This window comes from Aedes aegypti, chromosome 3 (assembly GCF_002204515.2).
Source record: "Aedes aegypti strain LVP_AGWG chromosome 3, AaegL5.0 Primary Assembly, whole genome shotgun sequence".
NCBI classification, from domain to species: Eukaryota; Metazoa; Arthropoda; class Insecta; order Diptera; family Culicidae; genus Aedes; species Aedes aegypti.
In genome coordinates this window covers 94,690,806-94,718,374 of record NC_035109.1, presented here as the reverse complement: position 1 = coordinate 94,718,374, position 27,569 = coordinate 94,690,806, and the positions used below count along the sequence as shown (strand labels likewise).

Below are 27,569 nucleotides of genomic sequence, written 5' to 3'. Positions count from 1 at the left end.
AATGATACTATAACAAGCCAACAACAACGGGTGAACGGGGAGTGAACGAACGAATCAATGACTAAATGAGAAGAACAAAAAAAATGTGAACGCATTCGACGCCAATAACGGAAAAATAATACGCCTTACAATAGGGTGCGGCTTATTTTTTCAAAAGTTTCCAAACCAAATTATTTTTAGGGGTTTAGTGTTCAAATTACATAAAAAGAGGAACCGATAAGTTTGAGCAAAAATCGTAGGGTTTGGAGGTAGAGCAGGCGACCTAAAGTGATTTCAATTCAGAAAAGCACACGAATTATTGAAATGATTGGTATTGAAAACTTACGAAAAAAAAACCGCACCCTAGCCCTCAATGATGACGATGACGACCGATGTGATGTGATATTGGTATGGAGGAAGCAAAGCACCGACATAATAAGCGATGGAAAACGAAATATAATCAAAGAATAGAAGTGAGTGGACCCTGAAGTAAGCAGAAGAAGACGAAGAAGAACAAGTGGGAAAAAATATCTCGCGAAATGTTGTGTGTATAATTATACGATTTATAAGTATAAGAAGAGGAAGCAGGCTGGAGAATAATAAGCAACGAGTGACGACGACGCGAGTGTATGCGTGAAGTTTCGCGAAATGCCGCTCTAAACGCCGCCCGAGAAGTGTGTGACAAGAAGGCGAGCAGAGGGGCAGGGACGACGCGTAACAGAACACAGAAGTGAAGCAGAGAGCGATAGGCGCTGGTGACGAAGTCCCGATAACAGAGGAAACCAAAATAGATATGGCGTGCTGTGGCGTCCGCTTTGGGGGGATCGTCGTCGTGGGCAGCAGAAGAAACGAAACGGGCAAAAACGATGGCAACGGCAACGAAGAGAGGAGCTTCGGCGCTGCAGCTGATAATCGTGAGAGTGCCAGGCGGAGTCGGCTGCTCTACTATGACGATTTCGTCACGCTGGACTCGACGGTTATGATAAAGGTAAAGTGCGACGACGACGACGACGACGTGAATGGCAGCCAAATTATTGCACCTATAGAGAAGGGAAAGTGCTCCATAGGAATTGAAAAACTACTTCATAACAAAAGCAGTTTTTTTTATTACTTATTTAATATTATTTTAAACATTAAATTCATGTCTTATATCTAGGTGATCTGTGTTAGGTAACACTGTCATCCTAATTTGGTAAAACTAAATTAAGCTGTTACTAATATTTTGTTAACAATATATTACATTCCATTTTCTGTAACAGTTCAGATTTTTTTCATGTGAATAGATAAAAAAATGCTATTTATTGAACTTAGCTTTATTTCACTTAAATAGCACTTATCGTGGCAATAGGAGATTGGAGATAACTAGGCGTGTCGCTTACTAAAACAAATAAATCAACCCTTTCCATTTCAAGTGCAGAGGACGTAAATCGAGTCAACATTTCCTTCCCATCCCAAATTGACCTGCATTCGGACGCAGCCGTCGCCGGTATATCTTTGAAAAGCTTTATTTATCATGGGGCGGTTTTTGATTTCCCATGTAGCATTTTCATTTTCTTATATTCGCAAAAACCTTTTGCCGGCGCGAATTGCGGGAGGAAATTGTTGGTGGTCTAATCATGAAACTGCGACGTTTGTCTTTTTTTCCTTGTTTTTTGGTATTCCGCTTTCATAATTTTGTGTGGCTTTTGTGGCATTGTGGTTCATTTTCTAAGAAACGCACACCAACCGACCCAGGGTTCGGTTTCATAGCGGCGAGAAATTTAAATTAATCAAAAATGCTTTTTCCCTGCTGCTGCAATAATTCAAGCGCGTTGATGCGCATCAGCCGAATGCATTTTTCAATTTCTAAAATTCGTCGGAAGGGCTTTCAAAACCTTCAACAGCACCGCGGGACGTCCGAAATTGCCCGAAGGATTAGGATAATTCAAATCGTGTGGAAACATCCGGAGAATGCTCCGAAGATCCTAATCGTCATTCTCCTCAACGCCATCAACATGTTTTAGCGGTTTATGTTCCTTCGAGAGTGGAGGACGACAAAAAAATGGGCAAAATATTTAATTTATTAAAATATTCATTCTACTCAAGGAAAACGACCAACTAACCACACGCTGATTAGGGATGAGCGAACTGCTGCCGGTTGCTGACTGTAACCGTTGGTGTCTAGCAGAAGAAATGATCATAACGTCCCAAATCTCAGGCTCAGACTGCTTTGTCAAGGTATTCGCATGCCGGTCGGTGCCGAATCGGTGTCCGACATAATCGTTTTTCAATTTTTCAAGAGAATATATTATCTGCCTTGCAGAAGATTTACGACAATGTGATTGGTCCTAGGAAAAAATAAGGGTGACGTAGCTAGGAATTGTGATTTTTTTTGCGAGCTATACTAGAAGAAAACGTGTTAAAATCCATATTTATTTTTGCTTTGATGAATCTGGTAAATTGTGGAAATTTTATATGTTTATTGAATATTTTGACGTTTTTATCGGTATTGTCGATTTTATTCGGATGATCTCAGAATATTCCTTTTTTGGTGTTTTGATGAGATCTTTGTTAAGTTTATTCGAATATACTTAGTGGATTACTAGAAACATATGAGATCTAGTGATATACTCGCATAACTAGATTTGTGATACTTGTTTAAATAATTATGACTCGTGGTTTACGGCTAACCAGCCGCTATAGTTCTAAATTCGTTTTTTCATGACTTATAGGTGTTCCGCTAAACAGATCGGAGATTTATTATCGAGACTGTAAAGCCAATCCATCATCAACAAGAAACTACAGTCGAACAACCAACGACAAAAATAAAAGGTCACCAGCACTCATACACTGAGGGTGTCTGTTAGTCCCAAGCACTCATCTGATTGGTTCCTTGTGTAAGTGCAGCTTATCTGGCGATACTGGAGTAGCAACCACGTGGCCGCTCAAGCTCAAGCTCTAACTCAATCATCTTCTGAGTATATACCTATGATATCATCACAAATCTATTGACACGAATGCACCCTTCTGGTGTGAAGTGTCATTAATAAAAAAAAATCACGAATCTACCGAAAAACTAAACATTACATATATTTTGCAATTGGATTAAATGGAAAAATTGATGTGAAATTTGCGAAAAAGCTTCAGTCATGAGTTCGATTCTCACTGCAAAGACGCGAAACTTTTTCGCATAGAGTAACATGAGACGACTAATATGTCAATCAAATGGGATCGAGTTGACAGTTGTAACCTCATTTGACTCATCTCACCTCACCCGACTCGCAAAATAAGCATGTTAATCCACCATAATGGGATCTCCTGGTGGCCAAAAATCGAGAAAAATGCTGTTTCTTATGGGGTTTTCTTGTACTTCATTACATAGTGAACACTTCTAGTAATATATTCTTGGAATATATGAGCAAGATCTTTTGTAGTTTCATTGATACACTATGTTGTGGTTTTACGAGAAACAAATCTTTCGATGCAAACACGAGGTATGAAATAAACTGCATAATCGTAATACCATGCCCACACAGTTACGGATCACCCACAGTGACGGATCACTTTGGCGTTCAACATCGTATAACTCGCTCAAAACATAAACGTTGACGTAAAACATATTTTTCCCATATTATACTATTTGTCTTCTAGCATTTGTAAAGTTAAGCACAACATTGAACCGCTTAATAACGGTGTATTTGACAAATGTTTAGTTGGTACCACACAGCTATCATTATATGGTCGTTTTCTGTAAGAAGTGCCGTCAACATTCATAAGCTCCCACAAGTGGTAAAATTCATATGTTATAGCATAAAACATGCTCGTTCGCTTCGATTTAGTGTGAATTCATCTTTAGAAAACAGTTTTCTTGATTGTTGATTCTAAATACCGAATATTAGCTCTTCTAACTAGTGATCCATAATATAGACCAGGAAATGATTGTTTACCACGGTTATGGATCACTACCAAATAATGTAGATTTCTATCATTTTAAGCATTGGATTCGACATTTTCAGACAATAGCACTAAGAATAAAACTAATACAACATCAAGGTTGGTAAGTTTCATTTTTTAGCAGACAAAAATGGGTGGAAAACTTGGTGTGGGGCGAAAACAGTTCATGCCTCAGTTACTACAATGCAGTATATCACAAAAAAGGACATTTTACCCTTGTTTCCAGCTCTAACAATGCTATTTTTTGCAGTAATATATGACACATTGTTAACTTTCACCAAATCATGCAATACAGATGCATTGAGTTTAAAATCTCTTGATTTTGCGCACTGATCCGTAATATGTCACAATTTGATCCATAATATGAAAATTGATCCATAATATGGTTTTCAGAAACCGATGCAATTTTTAATTTTTATGAAATCCTATGTAAATATTACACTCAAAGTAGTTTACTAACCGAAGTTCCAATTTGAAACGATTCGATTCGTGCTTTTAAATTACAATTTTACGTTTTCCATGACGTTTTATTGAATTTTATAGGTTGGACTCCACACTATTTGATCCATAACTGTGGGGTCATGGTATTTCTACTTTATATTTACTGTTTCTTTTTTAATTTTCAATGTTTTTAACAATTTTTCCTTAATAACAGCTAAAGTTTATTTCAAGAGATAATTGAATAACGCAATATGATTCCTATCAGAACTATGTGTGTTCTAATATCTTGTATTGAGAAAAAACGTAGTGACTCCATGTTATATAATTTATCAACCTCATTTTCTCAAAATCATACCTGAGCCGCTACAAAAGATCACGCTGAAGTATGCTAAGAGCATTTATTTTTAGTTTTTTTTTTCGATTTTTTCATTGCTTTTCTTATTATAATAAAACTTATATCCTAGTAGGTATGCGCACGGCAAAGTTAAGCCACGAGTCAAAACAAATACCAGTAACGAAAGGTCATTGTATGTATGAACATATTCTGCACAGAGGCAGGTAAAATGTGGCATATTTTCTTCTTTTTTTAAATCTGTGTTGACTTTGATTGTTGATAATGATAAGCCAATTAAATTGAACCATCCTAAAGTGGTACTAGATTAGGTTAGCTAGTGATCTCTTTCCTTCCTACTGGTAACGATTACCTTTCTCTAGCTTCGTACTGAATGATCGCACCAACGAGCGCAGGTAGAATTTTGAACTATATTTTTTTATAGATCATGAGCATCTCATATAAGGCTATACAAGAGCCAGATCAGTTTGGTAGCAAATAAAACTTTAAACCTTTCGCATCAACCCCTATATCTTTGTGATATCGAAGAGAGCAATAAAGTCTACCAGTTCGAACACCGAGACCGGAGCAAATTAATTAATTTTCGTTACATTGATCAATGGTCATCTGGTTCCGAAGATATTCCGGAGTTCCTTGGATTAGCTACGCTTAGCCATAACTCACTTCATTACCAGGTGATCAATTATCAAGTTCTTATGAAAAAAAAATTGCCGAATTAATTATTTTATTTTGTGCAATTATGTTAGCATGTTTTTTTTTAGAATTTAATTTTTTTTTTGTAAAAAATTGGCATTATAGAATCGATATTATTATCTTTGGTTCATATCTGTAGAATCGTTCAAAGTGCCCACAGTTATGACTTTCTTAGCATCTACATTGTTTTTTTCTGTGAACAGAAAAAAAATAAGGTGATTTTTTTGCGTGATTGGAAAATGGATGAGTATATCTGAGAATTTTTTTCTTGGGATTCTTAGGAAAATTCCAGAAGGAATGAAGTTAACTTCAGGATTCACACGGAGGAGATGCTGCTTGAATTTCTGTTAGGTTTTCTAAGGCAGTTTTCATGGTAGAAACTTATGGAGATATCCATGAAAAAACAAGAATACTAAGAAATTTTGTTGGGGAGATTCCTAAAGTTTGTTCTGGCGGAATTTAGTTTCTGTTTGTTCTGCAGAATATGCTGGACGAAGGGTATTGGGATCTTTTTTGGGTAAAAAACTTCCTTCAGCATCTCTCATTAAAGTCTAGAAATAGTTCCTAAAATGCTAAACGGAAGAACCTGGAATAATCCTCGCAGGGAAATATGGTAAAATCTTTTCAAGAACCTGTGGAGGATTTACTGAAGAGATTCCTTAAGGCTTAAGCAATAGCTGAAAGAAAAAACAGAGAATTTACAGGAAGCCCTGTAAAAACAAATCCAGATTCTTCTTAAGTTATTCAAGAAAAAACTTGGAAAATCCTATCAAGAAAATAGGTTCTACCCCGTTGGACCGAATGTCAAATGAATTTTCCGGTTGAATGCATTGTTAGTTGTTAGATCGGGATAATTTGTAATACCTAGATGCCCACAATATCCGCTGTGAAGTACAACAAAAAAAAAAACAGCGTTTGATTAAAAGAAGGAAAAAACACTGATCAATGTGTTGAAACGGTTTGAAATAGTTGTAAATGATCAAATGTTATTTCGGCCCAACGACCAATTCGGCCAGCGGTATTCGGCCTAATGACATTCGGCCTAACGACCTGCACCCCTTATGCAATAGCTGAATGTACACAAAAATTTTACAGGAAGCCCTGTAAAAACAGAACCGGATGTGACTTTTTAAGTTATTCAAGAAAAAAAAACTTGGAAAATCCTATCAAGAAAATATGAATTAATCTTCAAAGAAATTGCTGAAGTGATCCCTAGTGAAATCTAAAGAATATTGTTTCACATCGAATTTTCTCAAAACAAACGATCTAATGATTGGTAATTTTGATTTTTTTTTTCGCGAGATTTCACCCCTATTTCATCTCTTCCGCTACCACTCTGAAATCATTTTCACAAAAGAACCAATTTTCAAATCTATTATCACTCTAGCGAAATTCGATAGCTCAAACGACTAATAATAATTGAATTTACCATGCTGCGCGGTCTTCCTGGCCTATAGACGAACAAATAAATTCTCGATCGAGTAAGATCCCGAACTAAACTCCCAGTTCCCATCGAATAAAAGCCGGTGACGATGAAGACGACAACGGACGAGCCCGTAGCCATATTTACATATCGCGATCGTTTACGTTGTTCGTCATTCCGATGCTGATTTGAATATTTAGCCTGGCGTCGCGCGCAAAAGTCCGGCAGCGACAGAATTGGCGCGCGTTTTCTCCCCTTTCGCCTTCTTGTGGTGACAATCTTTGCGTTTTGTTTTTTTTATTTTTCTTAAATTTCTTGAGAATCACACATATGTTCTTTTTCTTCAACATTCCATCGCTGATGACGATTGTCACCACAGAATCGTTCTGAATCGTCGTGTAGCGTCAATACCGGGCGAAATTCGTAGGACATGTGCAAACGGGTTTTTCGATATTGAAGTTGATGATTTGAACTGACTACATCAAATTTGTTTGAGTGGAGAATTTACAGTGGTGAAAAAGAAATCGGAGAAGTTGGATAAAAATGACGATAGAATTGATGCTTAAGCTCAATGCTTGAATATTTTCCCACGTCCGAGCACTGTAAGCAAATTGCACTGAATAATCATATGATTAGCGTGCTTAGCAGACTATGCAATGCTAATTCCAGTTCGTCTTGTTGAAGAGGGCGTGAACTTGATTTTGTGAAGCACCTAGAATCAGATGTTGGTGATCAAGATTGACACAAATGTAAAATTGTAGGGAGACATATATAACTTCCTGTTTAAGAACGGCAATCAGTTCATGGAGTGCCATTATCTACACTTATTTGAATCTCAACGCTTCAAATCTTCACACGCGATTACGACACCACTACAAATCATTCCTGCCGGTGTCAAACCACCTTTGCCGTCTACAAAAGCGCCGTCGTACGCGAAATGCCCGCCTTCTCATATGTCATCCCCCTAGCAATCCGCTCAATTTGAAAGAAAAACCTGTAAATTGATTTATGGGCCAATTGCATCCAGCTGTAGGGACTTTGAAACGGGCCACATATAAATCACTTCACATTACGCAAATCACCGTCCGATCATAACAAGTTCATTTCCGCCATACCTACACCTAGTGGTTACGAAACTTCACTCTGGCAAGCGGTCATAGCCTCCGCTGAATCCCCTATACTAGGGTGGCCCAGAATGATTAAACTATAAAAACTTTGAGTTACGCCCCTCAAATATGTTCATTTGGAGCCCCAGAAGATACTGTGAAAATTTGAGCGGTATCCATCAACTCCAAGTGGGGACTGAACGAGCTTGAAGTTTGTATGGCGAAAATCGACCTAATGGGAAAACGATTTCAATTGCATTTTCGATACATAGTTGGCGCTTGATGATTTGAAGATTCTCCAATCAATTTAGGAAAGACTGCAACAAACTGGAAGTCATTCCGTTTAGAAACAAAAAAAAGTTATACCTAGCAAAACTAAGATCCTTTCAATCCCGTGAAAAAGAAAAAAATCGGTTTTGGACCACTCTAAACAAACTAAGAAAAGCTGAACCGATCCGAGTCCAATCTAGCATCACATTCGCGCGACGCATTGGTCAGTTGGTTTGTCAGACTTAGACTTGAGTCAATGGAGATCGTGTGAATTTAGCACTACCTTTTCCATCTCCAGCGGCTGTCGGTGTGGACACACGTTGGCGTCATTTCACTAACTCAAACCGTTTAGCAGCGATCATCGTGCGTTTTGGTTGCGTTGGGAGTTTACCAGGGGTTGTCAAAGCATGGAACATTTCCGGGGATTCCTTCAAAAATTCCTTCAGATGCAATGTATATGTGCATTCCCCTAGAAATATTCCTAAGTCATCTGGGAATTCTCAGAAAATCCTGCCCAGATTTCTAAACGGATTTCAAGAGGGATTCTAATGAAAATCTCGTTGCGTCATTCCTTTAGAAATTCTTGCAAAAAATCTTGCAAAGAAACTCTTGCAGGGGATCTGGAGTTTCACTTTTACGTGTTCTTTTATATTTTTTTAACCCGGAAATTTCTGCAGTGAAAACTACAAGGATTAATTTCGAACTACTAGGTTTTCAGTATAAGTTTCTACAAAAATTCAATTTTTCTTAGAATTCCTCCTTTCCCAAGGAAATTTCTTCAGTGAGTTCTTAATGTATCCAAGAAAATTTTGCCATGCATCTCTGACGATATTACTACAGGGATTTGTCTAGGGATTCCTTCTGGAACTTCTCCAAGTATTCCTCGAAGCAGCCCTTAATAAATTCCAGGAATTCTTCACGAAATTTTCCAAGTGTAAGTATTCAATAAATAAAAACAAATTTCTATAGGTTTGCTTTACGAATTCCTCCTAAGATTTCTTCAGCTTATTTTTCGAAAGTTATCAAAACAAAACATTCCTATGCTTATCTTAGTTTAAATTACATAAAAAGAAAAACCTCCAAGATTGAGCCAAAAATATTAAGATTTGAAGGTGGCGACCTAACCCAAGTAACCAAGTAGCACTTTAATTCGCCTTACAGTATTGGACAAAACATTTGCAACTTTTTCGATCTTCCATACAAAATGACCAACTTTGGTAAGCTAGATCTCAGTTATTTATCGTCCGATTTGAATGAAATTTTCACAAAACATCAGATATAACTTGAATTTTAACATATATTTTTGATTGATTTTTCCAATCACGGGTTTATAAATTATAACGGTTTATCTAAAGTGTAATTTTCGACGAAAAAAATAAAAAATTAAAACTATTTATCTCAAAATCTGATAGCCCTACACAAAAACTGTCTTTAGCAAACTTGTTCACCTCGTTAAAATCTACAACTTTGCTGAAGATACCATGAAGCAATTCCTTCAATATGTTTAGTTATGTCAATTATAAAAAATCGTCAAAAAATTGACTTTAGTCAAACCGTTACTGCTTTTGAACTTGTGATTGGAAAAATTACTCAAAAATATATGTTAAAATTCAAGTTATGTCTGATGTTCTGCAAAAATTTCATTCAAATCGGTCTATAAATAACTGAGATATAGCTTACCAAAGTTGGTCATTTTGTATGGAAAATCGAAAAAGTTGCAAATGTTTTGTCCAATGCTGTACGTGCTACGCGCCTTATGTTAGCCGTAGAATAGCCCGATAAGCCCAAAAAGGCGAATAAGCGGGCTAGTGGTTACTTGGGGAGGGTGAATTTTTGTTTTAAGTTATGAAATACAGTAGTTTCTCGATTATATCATAGCTCAATTTCATCGTGCTTATTTTTGTCACGCTCGATTTAAGCACAGTTTTCTTTCCGATTATATCACTTCACTATTATTATATGATTTTCATATATTTTACATTAACTAATAATCCTAAAACAACCCATCCATTTCATAGGTGTTTTTCATTGAATTCACTCAATTTCTGCTCAATTTCAATGAAAATCGTTTGGCAAGAAAACACTGCTTCGTTTTATCACGCTTCAGTATATCTCACCAAAGTTGTTTGGTTCCGTGATATAATCGAGAAATTACTGTATGACCTTCAGTAAAATTTTCAAACCTTTGATATTTTCTAACCAAATTTAAAGCTCGATATCAAATTCCCGTGCAACATCAAAATGGTCTGAAATCAAAACTAGTCTCAGTTAAAAGTAGTTTTGTCCAATGTTTTCCTCTTTTTACTAAAAAAAACTTTTTAAATATTGAAATTGTTTTGACTTAGTTATTCCACAAAAACAAACCCAATACATTTTTTTTTCAAATAAAAAACTTAAATTTCATTGGATCGTGATTTTTTTTGCCAGATATTATATTTCTACTATTGAACTGAAGTTTGTTAAGTATCTTGTGTATCTACGTGTAAGTAGTTGCAACAAACTACTAGTGCGTGTATTTCAAAAGAAAACCATTTTTTTTTTGTTCTACAATTTATGAAAAATGATTGACCTATTTATAGGTTTAACAAATAATAAAAATCAGTTTCAGCTTAAGTATCAACGTTCAACTGGCAAAATTTCGTTTTTTACTGTATTTTTTTTTAAAATTTGTTTTTTTTTGTCAGTTTTTTTTCACAAAAAAAAAAAAAAAACAATATTTTTTAACGAAATATATTTTTTGATTCAATGAATCCTTCTCAAACCTTGGCAGATTTATGGTGGAAGATTAATACCCTAAGCGGTAGGAAAATCATGCCGATTTCCATGAACATCCGAGGACATCTGCAGTTACCGAAGCCCTGGGAAACTACTTTGGTAGTCTAGTCAGCTTCAATGCACACGATCCAGTTTTCCGCCGAAAAATCTCTAACAACCGACCCACTTTATTCAATTTCGTGATTCTTGTAATAAGATCCACATTCGAAGGCCATTCGAAGTCTTAGCATTAACTTTACAATATTTGCTAGCTACCACAATGGAAACAACTCCCAAATTTGACTTTTTTTACGGTTTTAAATTGTGTTGAAAAGTTGGTTGCAAAATGGAGGTGATTCAAAATGATCAAATGGGTGGGGCAGAATGCCATTTAGGTGTGGATCGAAGAGTCAGCAACCATGCTTCCCCATGAGTTTGCTCTGTGGCATGGAAACACTTATTCGTTAATAAAATCATCAGAAAAGCTTGAGACTTAGGCATAAAACTGAAAAATTCTAGAATTTTACCGGGCAACTAAAGGAAAATCTATGATTTTATGTTGCAGGGTTGAAGCTCTAACTCTTGGGTAAACATATTTGAACACCGTTTGGCAAAACTGGGGTCCCATAAGGATCGGTCATCGCGGTTACGCTGTTCCTTGTAGCGATGAACGAAGTGTTTGAAAGCTTGCGACCAGACATTTACATTTTTATATACAGTTTTGATTCATATTATGGATACTTAAGGCTTCAGTGAAGTACAACTGATTGAAACGCATTTAAATTGAATCGTTTTATATGAAACCTTAGCGTAATCAAGCCTCACAGACACCTAAATTTCGAATGCTGGGTGAAGATTCGAAATGAATTCACTTTGGTTAATCGAAATATTCAGCCTCTTTATGATTTTTATTCCGGACACAATCACACTTTTGCTTCATATTCTGGACACTTCGATTCGAATTCCGGACAGCTCTTGAAAAACACTATTAGAATAGTTAAATTATTAATTAAACGCACTAAGCCACTAGAAAGACGTCAAAGCAAGTTGGGCATAGTAAATTTGCATGGCTTGCTATAGAAAATGTTTATTAAAATCATCTTTCAAATTGAGAACTTTTTCACAGCAAATTTTGAAACATTTCGAGTGAAACTTTTCCCATACAAAGTAGAGTGTCCGGAATTTGAAGCTGTCTGGGATTCGAATCAAAACGGTATGCTGACGACATCTTTCTGGTAGCCATTGGTCATACTGCTAGGTGCTTCCGTTGGTGTTTCTCTCTCCGCAGCTAATAGTGTCCGCGGCCACGCCCGTGACTCACGACACAGACTAGTAAGTCCACGAACCAAATTGGCGGGTAATCCATTCCAAACCGGAAAACTGTCCGAAGGAATATTGATTGACCGTAATCTGCAATCTCTGGAGCATTTCAATGCTGTCAAGACAAACTGCCTTTCCCGTATGGAGCATCATTGAAACGATATCCAAGCCTCATAAGTCCAACAATCGATCTACGCGCTTCAGGGTAGCACATGCTATTATAGATAGCAGGCTACATTACGGTCTCGAAGTCACCTGTTTGAGCCAACAGAATCTCCTGGAAATCCTCTCACCGATTTTCAACAGGTACGTCCACACTATCTCTGGTTTACTTCCATCAACCCCCGTCGACGATGCCTGTGCAGAAGCTGGTATTCTTTCGTTACGCCATCGAGTGCATGCAGCCATCTGCCGCAAAGCAACCACTTACGCTTCAAAAATAGCTGGAAACGATAGTATCGCGCTCTTTGATCAAGCAGATTGTATCCTCCGTGAGGTTGTCAATTCTAGTCTTCCCCCTGTGGCTAGAGTTCACTGGCATGGAGCGAGCTACCCCCTCCAAACATAGACCAGCAGATATAACAGACCTTCCGTAGTGGCGATGACTCTACGGTGCTTAGAACTTCCGTACTGGAACTTCAGCGGACTAAATACCCAGAACACATACACTGGTACAGTTACACAGACGGCTATCTTTCCCAGCGTGCAGTAGGTATCGGCATCTGCGGCGCCGATCTGACACTCTGTCAAAGCCTTAAAACTGAGTGTTCGGTTTTCTCTTCCGAAGTAGCATGTGCCATCTCAATCACATCCGCATTGATTCTGCAAGCGTCGTACTATCAGCCTTTCCTGGATTCCTGGGCATTGCGATGTCCAAGGCAATGTGGCAGCTGATTTATTAGCTGGTACGGAACACCAAATGTCGCACTTTACCCTCTCCGTTCAACTCTCAGACGTAAAACGCTAGGTCGCTAAATTCGTCAGAGACTACTGGGTCCAAGAATAGCATCCAAATACTTCGGCTCAGCTTCGGAAGGTAAAGAGAGTTACTCCTAGTTGGAAAGAGCACTCCTCGCTCCGTGGCCTGCAAATAATTTCGCACCTTAGGATCCGTTTTGCCTACAACTTTGTTGACAGATCCTTCCGTCAAGAGTATGAACAATGCGGTGTACACAACTCAGTAGAACATGTAATCTGCCACTGCCCTCTATACGAACACCACAGAAGAATTTATAACATCCTCGGAACCATCTGCGATGGCCTAGTAAACAGAACCGCTTCTTTGGCGGCCTTAATTTGCTAAGCCAGACTCTACTCTACTCTACGACCCGACAACCTGAACCCAACTCCATCCACGTCGGAGAATACCTAGGATTGCACAACCGGTGGGCTCCCCGACGATCGCTCCTTCGGGAATAAGTCCCATCCAACTAACGTAACTCCATACGCAACCGCACCATTGTTCCAACCACCGTGAAAGAATCTTCACGAATACACGACCGGTGAGCTCCCTCAAAGATTTCGATTTCGGGGGTAAGACCCATCCAAAAACAAAGTCATCACTCGCAACCTCGCCAACGATCCTTTCTCTCTTTTATCGGCTGCATAAGTCGTTGGCCCAGCAAAGGCGAACGTACGTAGTGTCCATCGTTCAATGTCCATCGTCCAACGTTAAAAACCATCAATTATCTTGATAAAGCCTCGCCAACAATATTTCGCCAATTCACTTGGTTCATGGCCGCTTCTCTCCATCCTCGGTTCTGCCCCACGCTTCCCAAATCGATACGCACTTGATCCGCCCACCTAGCCCGCTGCGCTCCACACCTTCTTGTTCCGACTGGATTCGCAGCGAACACCATCTTTACAGGGTTGTTGTCCGGCATTCTTGCAACATGCCCTGCCCAGCGTATCCTTCCAGCTTTAGCTACCTTCACGATACTGGGTTCGCCGTAGAGTTGGGCGAGCTCGTGGTTCATCCTTCGCCGCCACACGACGTTCTCCTGCAGGCCGCACAAGATCGTCCTAAGCACTCGGTGTTCGAAAACCTCAAGAGCTTGCAAGTCCTCTTCGAGCATAGTCCACGTCTCATGCCCATAGAGGACTACCGGTCTTATGAGCGTTTTGTACATCGTACATTTGGTGCGGGGGTGAATCTTTCTTAACCGCAGTTTCTTCTGGAGCCCATAGTAGGCACGACTTCCGCTGATGATGCGCCTTCGTATTTTCCGTAGTCGTAGTCCCCGCTGAGACTCGAAAGAACTGGAGTGTTCGCCCGTAATCTTCACGCAGTTTTGCACACCGTCCATCGTTGCTCTGATCAATCTTGTGAGCTTCCCGGGAAAGCTGTTCACAATAGTGAGACATAGTTGAGCTTAAAGGCCGGCCCCTCTGGGCATCCTTCTTTACTCCTTTTTCTTGGAATGTCCATCTGGCATTCCCAGTCAGGTGAAGTACTAGCCATATGCCAATGTGCTAAAATTCACACCTTAATAAAGAGTTAAAAAATATGAAAAAAACATGGAGTTGAAATTTTTAAATTGATTTTATATTACTAAATATTTAACATCCAAGAGCAAGCAGCTGGAGAGACTTCCAAATAGAAGAGGTTTGTGATTTCTCCAGAGTTAGTGGTTAGATTAACTATTTAATCCAATATTTATAGACCGGAAATGTTAAGGATATTATTTTTCAAAATTTATATAACTTACTTACTTATTTGGCTTTACATCAATTATCTTGATAAAGCCTCGCCAACAATATTTCGCCAATTCCCTCGGTTCATGGCCGCTTCTCTCCATCCTCGACTGTGACCCACGCTCTCCAGGTTTTGGTGTACCTGGTCAATCCACCTAGCTCGCTGCGCCCCACGCCTTCTTGTTCCGACCGGATTCGTGGCGAACACCATCTTTACAGGGTTGTTGTCCGGCATTCTTGCAACATGCCCTGCCCAGCGTATCCTTCCAGCTTTAGCTACCTTCACGATACTGGGTTCGCCGTAGAGTTGAGCGAGCTCGTGGTTCATCCTTCGCCGCCACACGCCGTTCTCCTGCACGCCGCCGAAGATCGTCCTTAGCACTCGGCGTTCGAAAACCCCAAGAGCTTGCAAGTCCTCCTCGAGCATAGTCCACGCCTCATGCCCATAGAGTACTACCGGTCTTATGAGCGTTTTGTACATCGTGCATTTGGTGCGGGGGTGAATCTTTCTTGACCGCAGTTTCTTCTAGAGCCCATAGTAGGCACGACTTCCGCTGATGATGCGCCTTCGTATTTCCCGACTAACATTGTTGTCAGCCGTCAACAAGGATCCGAGGTAGACGAACTCGTCCACCACCTCGAAGGTATTCCCGTCTATCGTAACACTGCTTCCTAGGCGGGTCCTGTCGCGCTCAGTTCCGCCAACCAGCATGTACTTTGTTTTCGACGCATTCACCATTAGCCCGACTCTTGTTGCTTCGCGTTTCAGGCGGGTGAACAAATCTGCTACCGTTTCAAATTTTCTCCCAATAATATCCATGTCGTCCGCGAAGCAAACAAATTGTCCGGATCTCGTGAAAATCGTGCCTCGACTGTTAAGTCCGGCTCTCCGCATGACACCTTCAAGCGCAATATTGAACAACAGGCACGAAAGTCCGTCGCCCTGTCGTAGTCCCCGCCGAGACTCGAACGAACTGGAGTGTTCGCCCGAGATCTTCACGCAGTTTTGCACACCGTCCATCGTTGCTCTGATCAATCTTGTGAGCTTCCCGGGAAAGCTGTTCTCGTCCATGATTTTCCATAGCTCTATGCGGTCGATACTATCGTATGCCGCCTTGAAATCGATGAACAAATGGTGCGTAGGGACCTGGTACTCACGGCATTTCTGGAGGATTTGCCGCACGGAAAAGATCTGGTCCGTTGTCGAGCGGCCGTCGATGAAACCTGCTTGATAACTTCCCACGAACTCGTTTGCTATAGGTGATAGACGACGGAAGAGAATCTGGGATAGCACTTTATAGGCGGCGTTTAGGATGGTGATTGCACGATAATTTTCACACTCCAGTTTGTCGCCCTTTTTGTAGATAGGGCATATAACGCCTTGCTTCCACTCCTCCGGTAGCTGTTCCGTTTCCCAGATTCTGACTATCAGCCGATGCAGACAAGCGGCCAACCTGTCCGGGCCCATCTTGATGAGTTCGGCTCCGATACCATCCTTGCCAGCGGCTTTGTTGTTCTTGAGCTGTTGAATGGCATCCTTAACTTCCCCCATCGTGGGAGCTGGTTGATGGTGAATTTATATAAATAATTCTTAAAAGCTCAGGGATTGAATTCTGAGAAAATCAAGAGAATCTCTCTATGTATCAATCATGATCCGCAACACATTGTGAGAGTCTGTATGTCATCTTCTACTACATCTCTGATTTGATCGGGGGATAACAATGCATGATGAAACCTATCTTAACAAACTTCAAAGCTGTGTGACTGCATTGCTATCAGATGCTCGGGGATCGTTTATCATGCCAGTAAAATAAAACACCTATCCCCAACGGCGAATGAACGAGAAAAATGGGTTTTATCATCGCTCTCATTTTGGGGCTCTCGTTCGCTGCTGTTATTTATCATGCTTGTTACAACTTGCGAAACATTCCCGATCATGGACCGATACAGATACAATGTTTTTCTTCGCTAGCTTGGATCGTGCTTCGAAATCAAATGAGAACGAATTCTGCAATGCCTGCGCTAAACGCTTGTGTTACATTCTTCAAATTTGTTCAATCGGTCCTCCAGAAGCTACTGTGAAAATCCGATCGGTATCTACTAGTCTAAGGAGGATTGATATAGCATTCAATATCGTTGAGGTGTTCATCGAAGTGCTGCTTCCACCTTTCATATTTCATATTTTATTGGGAGCAGGGAAAAGCCTGTTTGAGTTGTGCTGTCAATTAGTTTACATCGATTTTCATAGCTGATAGTTCCACGGTAAAAATCTCATTGCCTATTTTACAAATTTCCTTTGCACGGTCGCAAACGGAGACCATACAACCGATCCATATTCAAGAATTGAGCGCACTAAACAACAATACAAGGACTTTAAACAATGAACATCTCAGAGCGACTTAGCCTTCTAATTGAGCTTATGCCTTTGCTGTAACGTATGATATGTTGTCTTTAAAAGTAATTTTTAAAACCAATAATATTCCCAGATCCTTGACACTTTATAACTTTACGTTCGTCCGCCAATCCATGAACATCTCGGCTTGCGACACGAAGTTTTAGCGGGATGAGTTGAGCATCTGATAGAACTTCCGCGTATCTTAAACGCGACACAGCTAGGAAAGCTCTCAGTTAATAATTTTCCAAGTACTCTTAAACACCTAGTTGAGAAGCAGATTCGGTCACAGTTTGTACGATATATCTAAAAAAAAGCAAATTTGGCAAATCTGAAAAAAAAAAAGTTTTAATCTCAATTTGTGTTACCGATTCGTGAAATGAGAACCCCTATACGCTTCAGTACGCATTTCTACCGCAAGTCATCAGCTGGTCCCCGGTAGAGTTCCAACCAACATCCGCTGTAACTGTGCAGCTGCAGTAACTGCAGTACTGCACTAACATCGCTGCCTCCAGCATCCATCATCAGTAAACAGTAACGATTGCGCGGACAAGTTGTAGTTGTTGTAGCACTTTCATTTTTGTTTTTCCCACTGTGATTGTCCCGCTCTTGCGCTGGATGCAATTGCCAACCGATATTTGCCGCGTGCCACACTGCACAGAGGACCAGATTTTTAAAAACTGTCAAAAAAGGCTTGTTTTTAAGACAAAGTTTTGATTTTCTGCTAATAAGTAGAGAAAGACATTTTGCATATTTGTTACATTTGGCTTGAATGCCCTAAATGTGATATTTTGAAAGTTACGTTTTTATCTAGCATGGGCTCTAGATAGTTAACTTCTTCTGACCAATTAATTGAAACCCTTCTCACCGTCTACTTGATGGTTTCAAATAAAGAGCTTTTGGTCTATGTGAGGATATTATAAGTTGAGTATTATAAGCATTAGGAGAAATCTTCTATTTTTGCAAGCATGAAGAAAAAATATTCAAACTTTTTTTGCTACTTACTACAGATGACACCCAGGCTTCGTCCTTTGGCGGAGAGGCCTGTGTCATCTGTAAACAAAGATTTTTTACATCCCCGAGGTAAGTCAGATGTGAAAATATTGTATAATATTGGTGCCAAAATGCTGCCTTGGGGAAAACCAGCTCTTACAGGAAGTCTTTAAGACTAGGCGTTCTTATAATTAACCTGAAGTGTACGATTTGACAACTTTGAATTATTCTAACAACGTATGTTGGAAAATTAAAGTTTTTCAATTTTACAATCAAGCCTTCATGCCAAACACTCTAATGCTAATGCTTTTTCTATGTCTAGAAGAGCCAGACCAGCTGAATAGCCCTAAGATTTGTTGGAACAAATCGAATTCTTTACACATAAAAGTTAATGAGTGGTCGAATGTCCATGTCGGAATCTTCAACACTTTTTATGAAAAAAATTAAAATATTAGGAACGCGTGATTTTTGCCGTGATTTCTCTAAATCTGGTCCACTGTGCATCGTAGATTCTTTTAGAGGGGCCTCGTCCAACAAACGGGTAATTGCGAAATAGCGACCGGAAATTTGAACTATTTATTGATTACGAACCGCTTCCACGTCGATGATGGTGTCATGGACAGGCCTGACGATTGATGGATGCGGTCTGCTACGAGTGTCTCTGAGCTTGTGTGAGAAATCGGAGTTTTATCGAAGCCGTTACGATAAAAGTTGAGAGCAATTCAGAAGAAGGTTTATGGTTTGCGGGGAAGGTCGATGACTTGGCAACGGATGACAGAGGGCTTCAATGATAAAATTTCGCGCAAGCTCGACCATTTAACAGGCGGAAGATCTAATCGTGCTTTTGAGTGGAGCCTTGTACTAATCTGAGATTTTTTTTTCTCTTTGTTTCGATTGCAGGTGTACGTCGGGGCGCTATCACTCCACTATGAAGCGCTCAGTGTGGAGGCCTCCAAGCAGACCACGGCGGAGGAGATCGTTTCCTGCATTGTCGAACGGCTGGGGCTGACGGTAAGGATATTTGATGGCTTCAATTAGTAACTTGTAACCTTCTAACCATTCGGGATGAACATCTCAATATAAAGATAGATTTCAGATTTCGTCTCTTTTGATCTATTATACCACTCATCGGAGATGTATCATTTTCAATCTGAACCCTTTGTTTGTGTTCTGAGGCCAATATGACCCAGACCATTGAGGATCTGCAACTTTTTTGTTACTTAACTAGTTCGTAATTTATTTAGCACTTCGATGCGACCCCACGATTTTTTTTAGCATGATTGTTTTCTAATATCTTGAAAAGAATTTCAGTGTAATTATATTGAAAATAGAACGTTATTTGTACCTTGGGATCATACCGTTTTGATTTATATCACGGACAGCTTCAAATTCCGGACACTCTACTTTGTATGGGAAACATTTCACACGAAATGTTTCAATTTTTGCAGTTCGAAAGTTCTCACTTTCAAGGCTTTTTTTATGAGCTTTTCCCATAGATATATATGGAAATTTATAATATCCAACTACCTTAGGTGTCTCCCCAGTGGCTTGACAATTTCAATTGATGATTTGACTTTTCTATTTATGATTTGTTTGACCTGTCCGGAATTCGAATCGAAGTGTCCGGAATATGAAGCAAAAGTGATGGAGCGTCCGGAATAAGAATCATGATAAGCTCACACATTTCTATTTATATAGATAATTCATGTTGCGGAATCAAAATCTTCACTCACCATACGAAAATTGAGTGTTTTGAACGTTCGATAACGCAGGGGAATCATACGGAATGGTTTATTTTACATGCTTTTTTATGAGTTATGCCCCAATGAAACCTTAAGTGTCCGTAATGTGAATCAAAACGGTAATTATGTTTATTACAACCATCCTCAGATTGCGAAAAGGGCACTTTTAAGGAAAAACAAGTTGTTTTCTAACAAACCATTCACCTTCTCGAATTTATCACGATTTCAATTTGCGGTTCAATACAATCCCAAGGCAGAGACAACGTAATGCTTTTTAGCACAGACAGAAGGTTAACATCTTCCCAAATGTGCATTTCATATCACCATGTTGTCCATTGCCCACAACAACCTATCTTACATTTCAATAACCTCGCTTTCATCAGCTGCTCACAGATTCAGATACTTACTACTTGGTTGGTACATATTACACCACATCCCTCTTCTCTTCTCTTCCATAAAAACAGGGCAACAACTATGAGCTGGCCGAAGTGGCCGGCGAGTGCAAGGAAAGGCGTCTTTCGCCGCACGAGAAACCCGTCTCGGTGATGCTGCTGTGGCCGATGCATTCGGAGAAAGATTTTCATAGGTAAGTGTGTAAAACGCTTTTCATCGGTGTAGTTTGCGTAATTGGCAACTTTGTGAGTTGTTGTACTTGGTATGGTGACTACCAACGAGAGTAGAGGTGAGCTGGATTGTGGACGAAGCGGGTAGTTCAGTCAATTTCATGGTGCGAAATTGCAATTTTGCATCGGATTTGGTTTCGGGTTGTAATATGTGTTGATGTGTACGAGGTGACGATAACACGTAACAGGTGGAGTAAATTTCACACTTACGGTTTCGGCAAACGATTTAGATTTTTGTGATTGATGATGTCGGTACTGAAAGATTTCTTCTATTGAATTCCCTAATCCAATAGCCCCCTGAAGAAGACTTAGGGACAAAATGTCAAAAGACAAAACGTCGGAAAACAGAACGACGAATGTCAAAATTTCGATTCCAAAAACGTCGAAGGGAACAATACGCCTAAAGGACAAAACGTCGAAAATAGTAAAATTTCAACAACGATTTGAAATTGATTTCTATTTTTATTTTTTCACATCGTATTCACTTAAATTATTTTACCGCAAGCCGTGAAATTTGTAATCTCAACAACTGAACAGTTCGGTAAAATAAAACACCGTTATTCCGTCGAAATTCAACGGATTCCGGTGAAATTTTACCGAAAACAGTAAAAATTTACCGTACTCCGTCAATTTATTTCACCGAACTTTTCAGCTATTGAGATTACGGTGAAATTCACGGATTCCTGTAAAATAATTTAAGTGTGTAGTCAGTAAAATGTGCGTTTGACACATAGTAAATTATTTATTTTTTCGGATAACAATAATTCTTCTAAAAAAATCGTTTTCTTCTAAATTTCCCCTTTCGATGCTTTGGCATTCGACGTTTTGTCTTTCGATATTTTGTCACCCAACCCCTGAAAAAAAGCATTAGTTCTTGAAGCCAGGTAATTTGTGCACGGTGCTACTGTTGAGTAAACAAATATAAGCTGTATGCACAGGAAACACCACGCGTAAGCTGCATATGTTGCATTAGCAAAATATCATACGCACTAATAACGCTGATTTTGTTCCAAAATAGTGGGGCTATTGGAATACCTTACAATCAAGGCGAATTGCGTTGCCGAGTGGAAATAAACTCCATAATAACATATGAAAAGTGAATATTTCGTTCACGGCGTCTACAAGATGCGTGTGTTTAGAGCTTAATGCAACGTTTTGCGGCGAGCTTTCAAATGAGCACTTTCTCTAGCACCAAATTTTTGGCTTCACTCAAGTTGTTCGTGAATAACAGCCGTTTCAGTCCTGTGTAATCCAACAGTATTATTGGCATATTCATAAAATATTTTGTTAGATGTTATACTAGTGATTCTGTTAACATTATTGATTAAAACATTCTAATAATTGCATCACAAATTCCTGCGGAACAAAATCCTTCATCCATAGAATTCTCCAATAGTTCTTTCAGAGATATTGATGAGAACATCCAAAAGTGCAATTTCAGGGTGATCTATATAAATTGATCCCAGTTGACCTTCTGGTATTCATTCATATTTTACAACAGCAACTACTTCTGGAATCTAAGCGTTTAGAGCACTACAACAAAACTACTTCAGAAATATACCCAGAACTTGTGCAATACTTCAACAATATTTTGAGTGTAATTTCCACAGAAGCGTTTAATATAAATTAAAATAATTACTATAAAACTTCATCCAAAGTTGGCTGTATAGATTTCTCCAATCATTCTTCGAAATTTCCTCAAAAAATCTTCCAGGAAATCTTACAGGGATTTATCCTGGATTTTTATTCTAAAAAAATTGCCTTACAGTAGTGTCTGCAACGCGAGATGTAATATTTTGAGAAATTCCCGTAGTGTTTCCGTAGATGGTTCTTGATGTGCTCTCAGATGCATTTTTGGATAAATCTCAGTAATACAGTGATACCTCCATGAGTCGATGTTCCATTACTCGATATCGACTCATGGAACCATATTAAAAACAAAATTTCATGGTTACTATGATGGTCCCCTCAAACAGCTTTCCAAGGCATTTGTTTCCACGACTCGATATTTCCATGAGTCGATGGTCCCTTGAGATATCGACTCATGGAGGTTTGACTGTATCATCTGAAAGATCTACAAGAAGCACAACGCATTTTGAAATGGCTTCGTGCCGCGAGCCGAAATGTGCAGGGATAAAGATGGCAGCAACTTGACGGTCGTACGTGAGCTGATCGAAAGGTGGAAGCAGCACTTCAATAAACACCTGAATGGTGCTGAGAGCGTAGGCAATGAGGTTTAAGACGACGGATGTAATGCCTAGGTCAGTATTGCAGACGATAGAAACAAGCCCGCCCTCACTTTGAAAAGACCAATGATATCATATATTAGCATGAGAACAATAAAGCAGTGGTAAGAATGGTAAATGGAATCCATAAAATACAGCCAGGAGAGAAATGAAGACTGATAAGAACGACGATTGAAGGTGTGCAAAATTGTGTGAAGATTTCATGCAAATACTCCAGTTCGTTCTAATCTTGCTACGACAAGCTATGGACTTTCACACCTTACATTAGAATGAGGATTCATCGAAGGTTTTCTCAAATTTTTTTTTCAAACTTCATTCAGAAAAATATCTATTAATTTATGCATAAGTTTGAACAGGAAATTACTTCATAGATGGCTCCAAAAATCTTTGCAATACATTCGAATTTTCCAAAGACATTTTCAAACGATTTTTCTAGAAATAACACCAACGATTTTCACAAAAAAGCCGTCATAGGATTCCTCCAAAAAGTTTTCTCAAGAATTCATCCAGAAATTCCTACAAGGATCTCATCCATAATCTTGTTTCCAAGATAAAAAAAGTCACTATAATAAAAAATAATAATAATCCATGGTCCTACCAGAATTTTCTCAGAGGTCCTTATAAGAATCCTCCAAAACGATTCATCCTTATGTTTTTCCTAGAATCCTCACAAGTTTTTTTCAACTAATATTCCAAAGTTTCAATCAAGAATTCGTCCAGGAATATATTAAAATATTTTACCAAGAGATTTCCTAAATTTATTTGAGGTTTCCTCCATAATTTCTTCTTTAAATGCTTTTCGTTAACTTATAAGAACTCTTCCAAGATTTCCATCAAAGTTTTCTCTAAGATTTTTTCGAAATTTTCACAAATTGTTAATCCAGTGATTCCTTCGAGAATTTTATCAGATAATCGTCCACGTAAGTTACTTCTTCTAGTACTGGCTCTCTTATAAATCCTTTACATTTCCTTCTCGAAAATACTCTGGGTGTTTTTTTCCAGATTTTTGGGTTTTTTTTAATTTGTCCTCAAATTTTCATCAAAACATCATCACATTTTTCACATTACCGCAAGAAGTTTTATACAGATCTCTTCAAGAATTCTTCAGGGGTTTCGCTCAAGAATTCATACAGAAATTTCGTATTTATTTTTCTTCGTGGATTTCTCTACAGATGCCTCCAGTAATATGTTCGTCCGCGGTTTCTATAAAAGTTCTACCGGGAATCCTCGAAGAATTTATTGAAGAACTCTGCCACGTGTTGATGTAGGAATTTCTTTTAGAATTATTTCAAAGATTTTACAAGAATTTCTACTGTAATTTATACAAGGATAATATTGTGGTATCGTGGGACATCCGATAGAGGTCAAGGTCACTTTATGGTCCTCCAGAAAATCCGGAATATCCTGAAAGTTGACCTAGAGAGGTTAGATTTTTTCCAAACAACGTGCAGTGATGAACTTCAAATAATCGTTGCCTTGATACAATCTTGAATGGTCATTTCTAGGTCCCCCAGATGTTCCGGAACATCCGTTAAAGTGGACATATCCTAAAAATTGACTTAGGGAGCTGATATTTTTTTTTCAAACGACGTGCAATGATGAGCTTCACATTTTGAAAAGTTTTTTGTGTTTTAGCAGTAAAATATAGGATTTATCTTGATGTTGAAACATTCAAAAAGATTAAAAATGTAAAAGTTCTCAACATTTTGCATATGGCCAAATAGGGAAACACTATGGCAATAACTGGTACACTTTCCCTACTATCATTTTTTCGGTATGATCTCGAATGCTCATTTCTTGGTCGTCGGGAAGATCCGAAACATTTGTAAAACTCTACTTATCCTGAAAATTGACCTGGAGAGCTAGGATTTTTTGTCCAAATGGTTTGAAGTGATGAGCATCAAATGAGCATAACATTGGCCTAGAGAGCTGACTTTTCTTTTCAAACGGCGTGCAATAATGATCTTCTAATTAGTATAACATCGTTACCTCTGTATGATTCATTTCTTGGTTCTCCGAATAATGCCGAGCATCCGAAAAAGTGGACATATCCTGAAAGTTGACTTAGAGATATTGAATATTTTTACTGGATTTCATTGGATTTTTATACCATCGTTTTCTGGTGTGATCTCGAATCGTCATTTTTGGTACTCCGGAATCGTTCCTCAGTATGATCCATTTATTGATTCTCCGGGAGATCCGGAACTTCCGTTTAATTGGACATTTTCAAACTTATCTCATACTGATACTTTTAATTTTGGTTTTCTATTTAAATTTTCTACAAATTTTTGAAAATGTCGTGAATTATAGTTGAAGCGTTATTTCAAGATTTTTATCAGGAGTGTACTTACAAATATGTCCAGTTTGTTTTTCTAAGATTATACTTAGGAAATTTTTGAAAATCATAACATTCCTCAACAAAATTTCTTGGGCGATCCATAAAATGCTTGGAAGCTATTCTATAAAAAAATGAATACATTTTGCAACAAACATCATTGCGATTTCTGAATTTTTTTCAAGTATTCCTGAAATAAAAAAAAGTTTATAATGAACATATTGAGCGTATGCGTATTTTAAGTCCATAAAAAGGAAATAATGTTCAGTTACCCTCGAATAGTTTTAAAGTTTCATATAAGTACAGTCCGACAAAAAAGTATCGAGGCAACATGAACATATTCGTGAAATTTAGTATTCTTAATGGTGGACAATCTTTCTGATATGATCAAACTAGCAAGAACAAACTTCTCTGGATTCGTTACTTTGCACAAAAATTAGATTCTTCCACCTCCCTGCCTATATACAAATTTGAAGTCGAGAAAAAGCTAAAGTCAACTTTTAATGGATAATTGAAGCAAAATATAAACTTTCATACCGTCAAAAAGTTAATGAACAATAGAGCTTTCATAGAGTGCAAAAAGTTTTGATGAAATATGCATATTCTCAAAGGATAAGGTCCATCTTGCCCCATGTGTTCATTATGACCATAATGCCCCTATTTTTGACGAAAAAAGGTAAGGAGTTTCTGGGAGAAATATTAGAAAAGTTCCGGAAGAAGTATTGGAGGAATGCTTAGAAAAATATGATTGAGAATTTAAAAAAAATGGAATTTCTGAGAAATGAGATTATTTCTAATGAGTATGGTCAATAGGCGACTCAGAATTTTCGGAGCTTTTACCGCTTTATTCGTTCGTATTATCATATTCAAAAAGTAAATACTTAAGTGCTCAATTTTATCATACTATCTTGAATAAACGTTCAAGAAAGTTATCGAAAGTTATCTGACAGGTGTATTTAAGTAAAGTAAAAGCATTTGCTCAGTTTTTCTTATGATCTAAAACGTAGCAAACCAAAAAATCAGTGTGGTCTGGATCTTTTCTGGAAAACAACTGGAAGGTCAGGGAAAGTCTGGGAATTTTATTTTCAAAATTTAGTCGACACGCTGGTATACCATCGTTGCCTCGGTATAATCTCGAATGGCCATTTCTTGTTCCTCCGGAAGATCCGTAACATCCGTAAAAATAAAAAAAAAAATAAAAAAATGCCGGTAATTAACCCACAGAGCAGCGATTCCTTCCAAGTGGATTTTCCTGATCTTTAGGAGGTCCAAAATGAGACGTGTCAAAACCAGACGACGGTGACGACATTGATACGATTCTGAAACCACGAGTGCAAGTTTTTAGAAGAAATTTTACGTCTCTAGGTTAATTGTCGAAATATGTCCATTTTACGGATGTTCCAGATCTTCGGCCAAAATATGACCGTTCAAGATTATCGAAAGGCAACGATGGTAAAACCATTCGGCGCGCGTCACTGCAAGTTGTTTGAAAAAAAAAACGAATGTCAGTTTTCAGGTAATCTCAACTTTTCCGGATGTACCAGATTTTCGTAGGACCATAAATGAGTACGAAGGATGGCAATGGCATTGATACGACTCTTAAATCACGATTGCAAAATCTTTGAATGAAAATGGCAGTTCTCTAGGTCAATTGTTAGGATATGTCAATTTTAACAGATGTTTCCGATTTAACAGAGTAACACAATGTTGCCGTTAATGACTATTTAAGATCATACAAAGCCAACGATAGTTCATCATTAAAGAGGAAACGTAGCTCATCTTTGCAAGTTATTCGAAAAAAAAAGCGGCTGCTTTTCCGGGTGATCCTGACCTAATAAAAGACCTCACTGTGGGCATTAGGGATCTGATGATGGCAATGATATTGATACGATTCCAATACGATATGATTGCAGCTCTATAGGTCAACTTCCAGGGAATGTCCAGAAGTAGTGAATCAAATTGTCACAAAAGGAGACGAAAAACAAACAACAAAGTGCATACTCGCTCACAACCGTTTATCCCAACTTTTACGGATTATGATACAATCTAAAGCAAAATTGTCATGACAAGCACAGGACGCAAAATTGTTAGAACCTTTGCAACATGCGATTAATAAGTTATTTTAAACACAAAATCAAATTAGTTTTATGGATGCTGTTCAATAATGTTTACCAACACAGAGAAAGTTCTCGAAAATTGCAATGCGAAGCCCAGAAAATCGTTGCGATCATTGTCATATACTGTTCAACTGATGTTGCGGGATGAAATTGTTG

At 38.5% G+C, this 27,569-nt stretch overlaps 1 protein-coding gene across 13 annotated transcripts in view; it reads left to right on the top strand.

The window, feature by feature from the left end:
• Positions 1-27,569, top strand: part of LOC5564635 (unconventional myosin-IXa) — a 220,670-nt gene that overhangs the window by 111,206 nt on the left and 81,895 nt on the right. For 9 of the 13 annotated variants that reach the window (XM_021849208.1, XM_021849220.1, XM_021849214.1 and 6 more), the window contains exons 2-4: positions 347-967; positions 19,251-19,361; positions 20,557-20,678. In XM_021849208.1, coding sequence (XP_021704900.1) covers positions 773-967; positions 19,251-19,361; positions 20,557-20,678 — 428 coding nt within the window. In that variant the 5' untranslated portion in view covers positions 347-772. Of the gene's footprint in view, positions 1-223; positions 968-19,250; positions 19,362-20,556; positions 20,679-27,569 lie in introns of those variants that run through there. The other 4 variants (XM_021849218.1, XM_021849217.1, XM_021849216.1 and 1 more) reach the window with 2 other exon arrangements.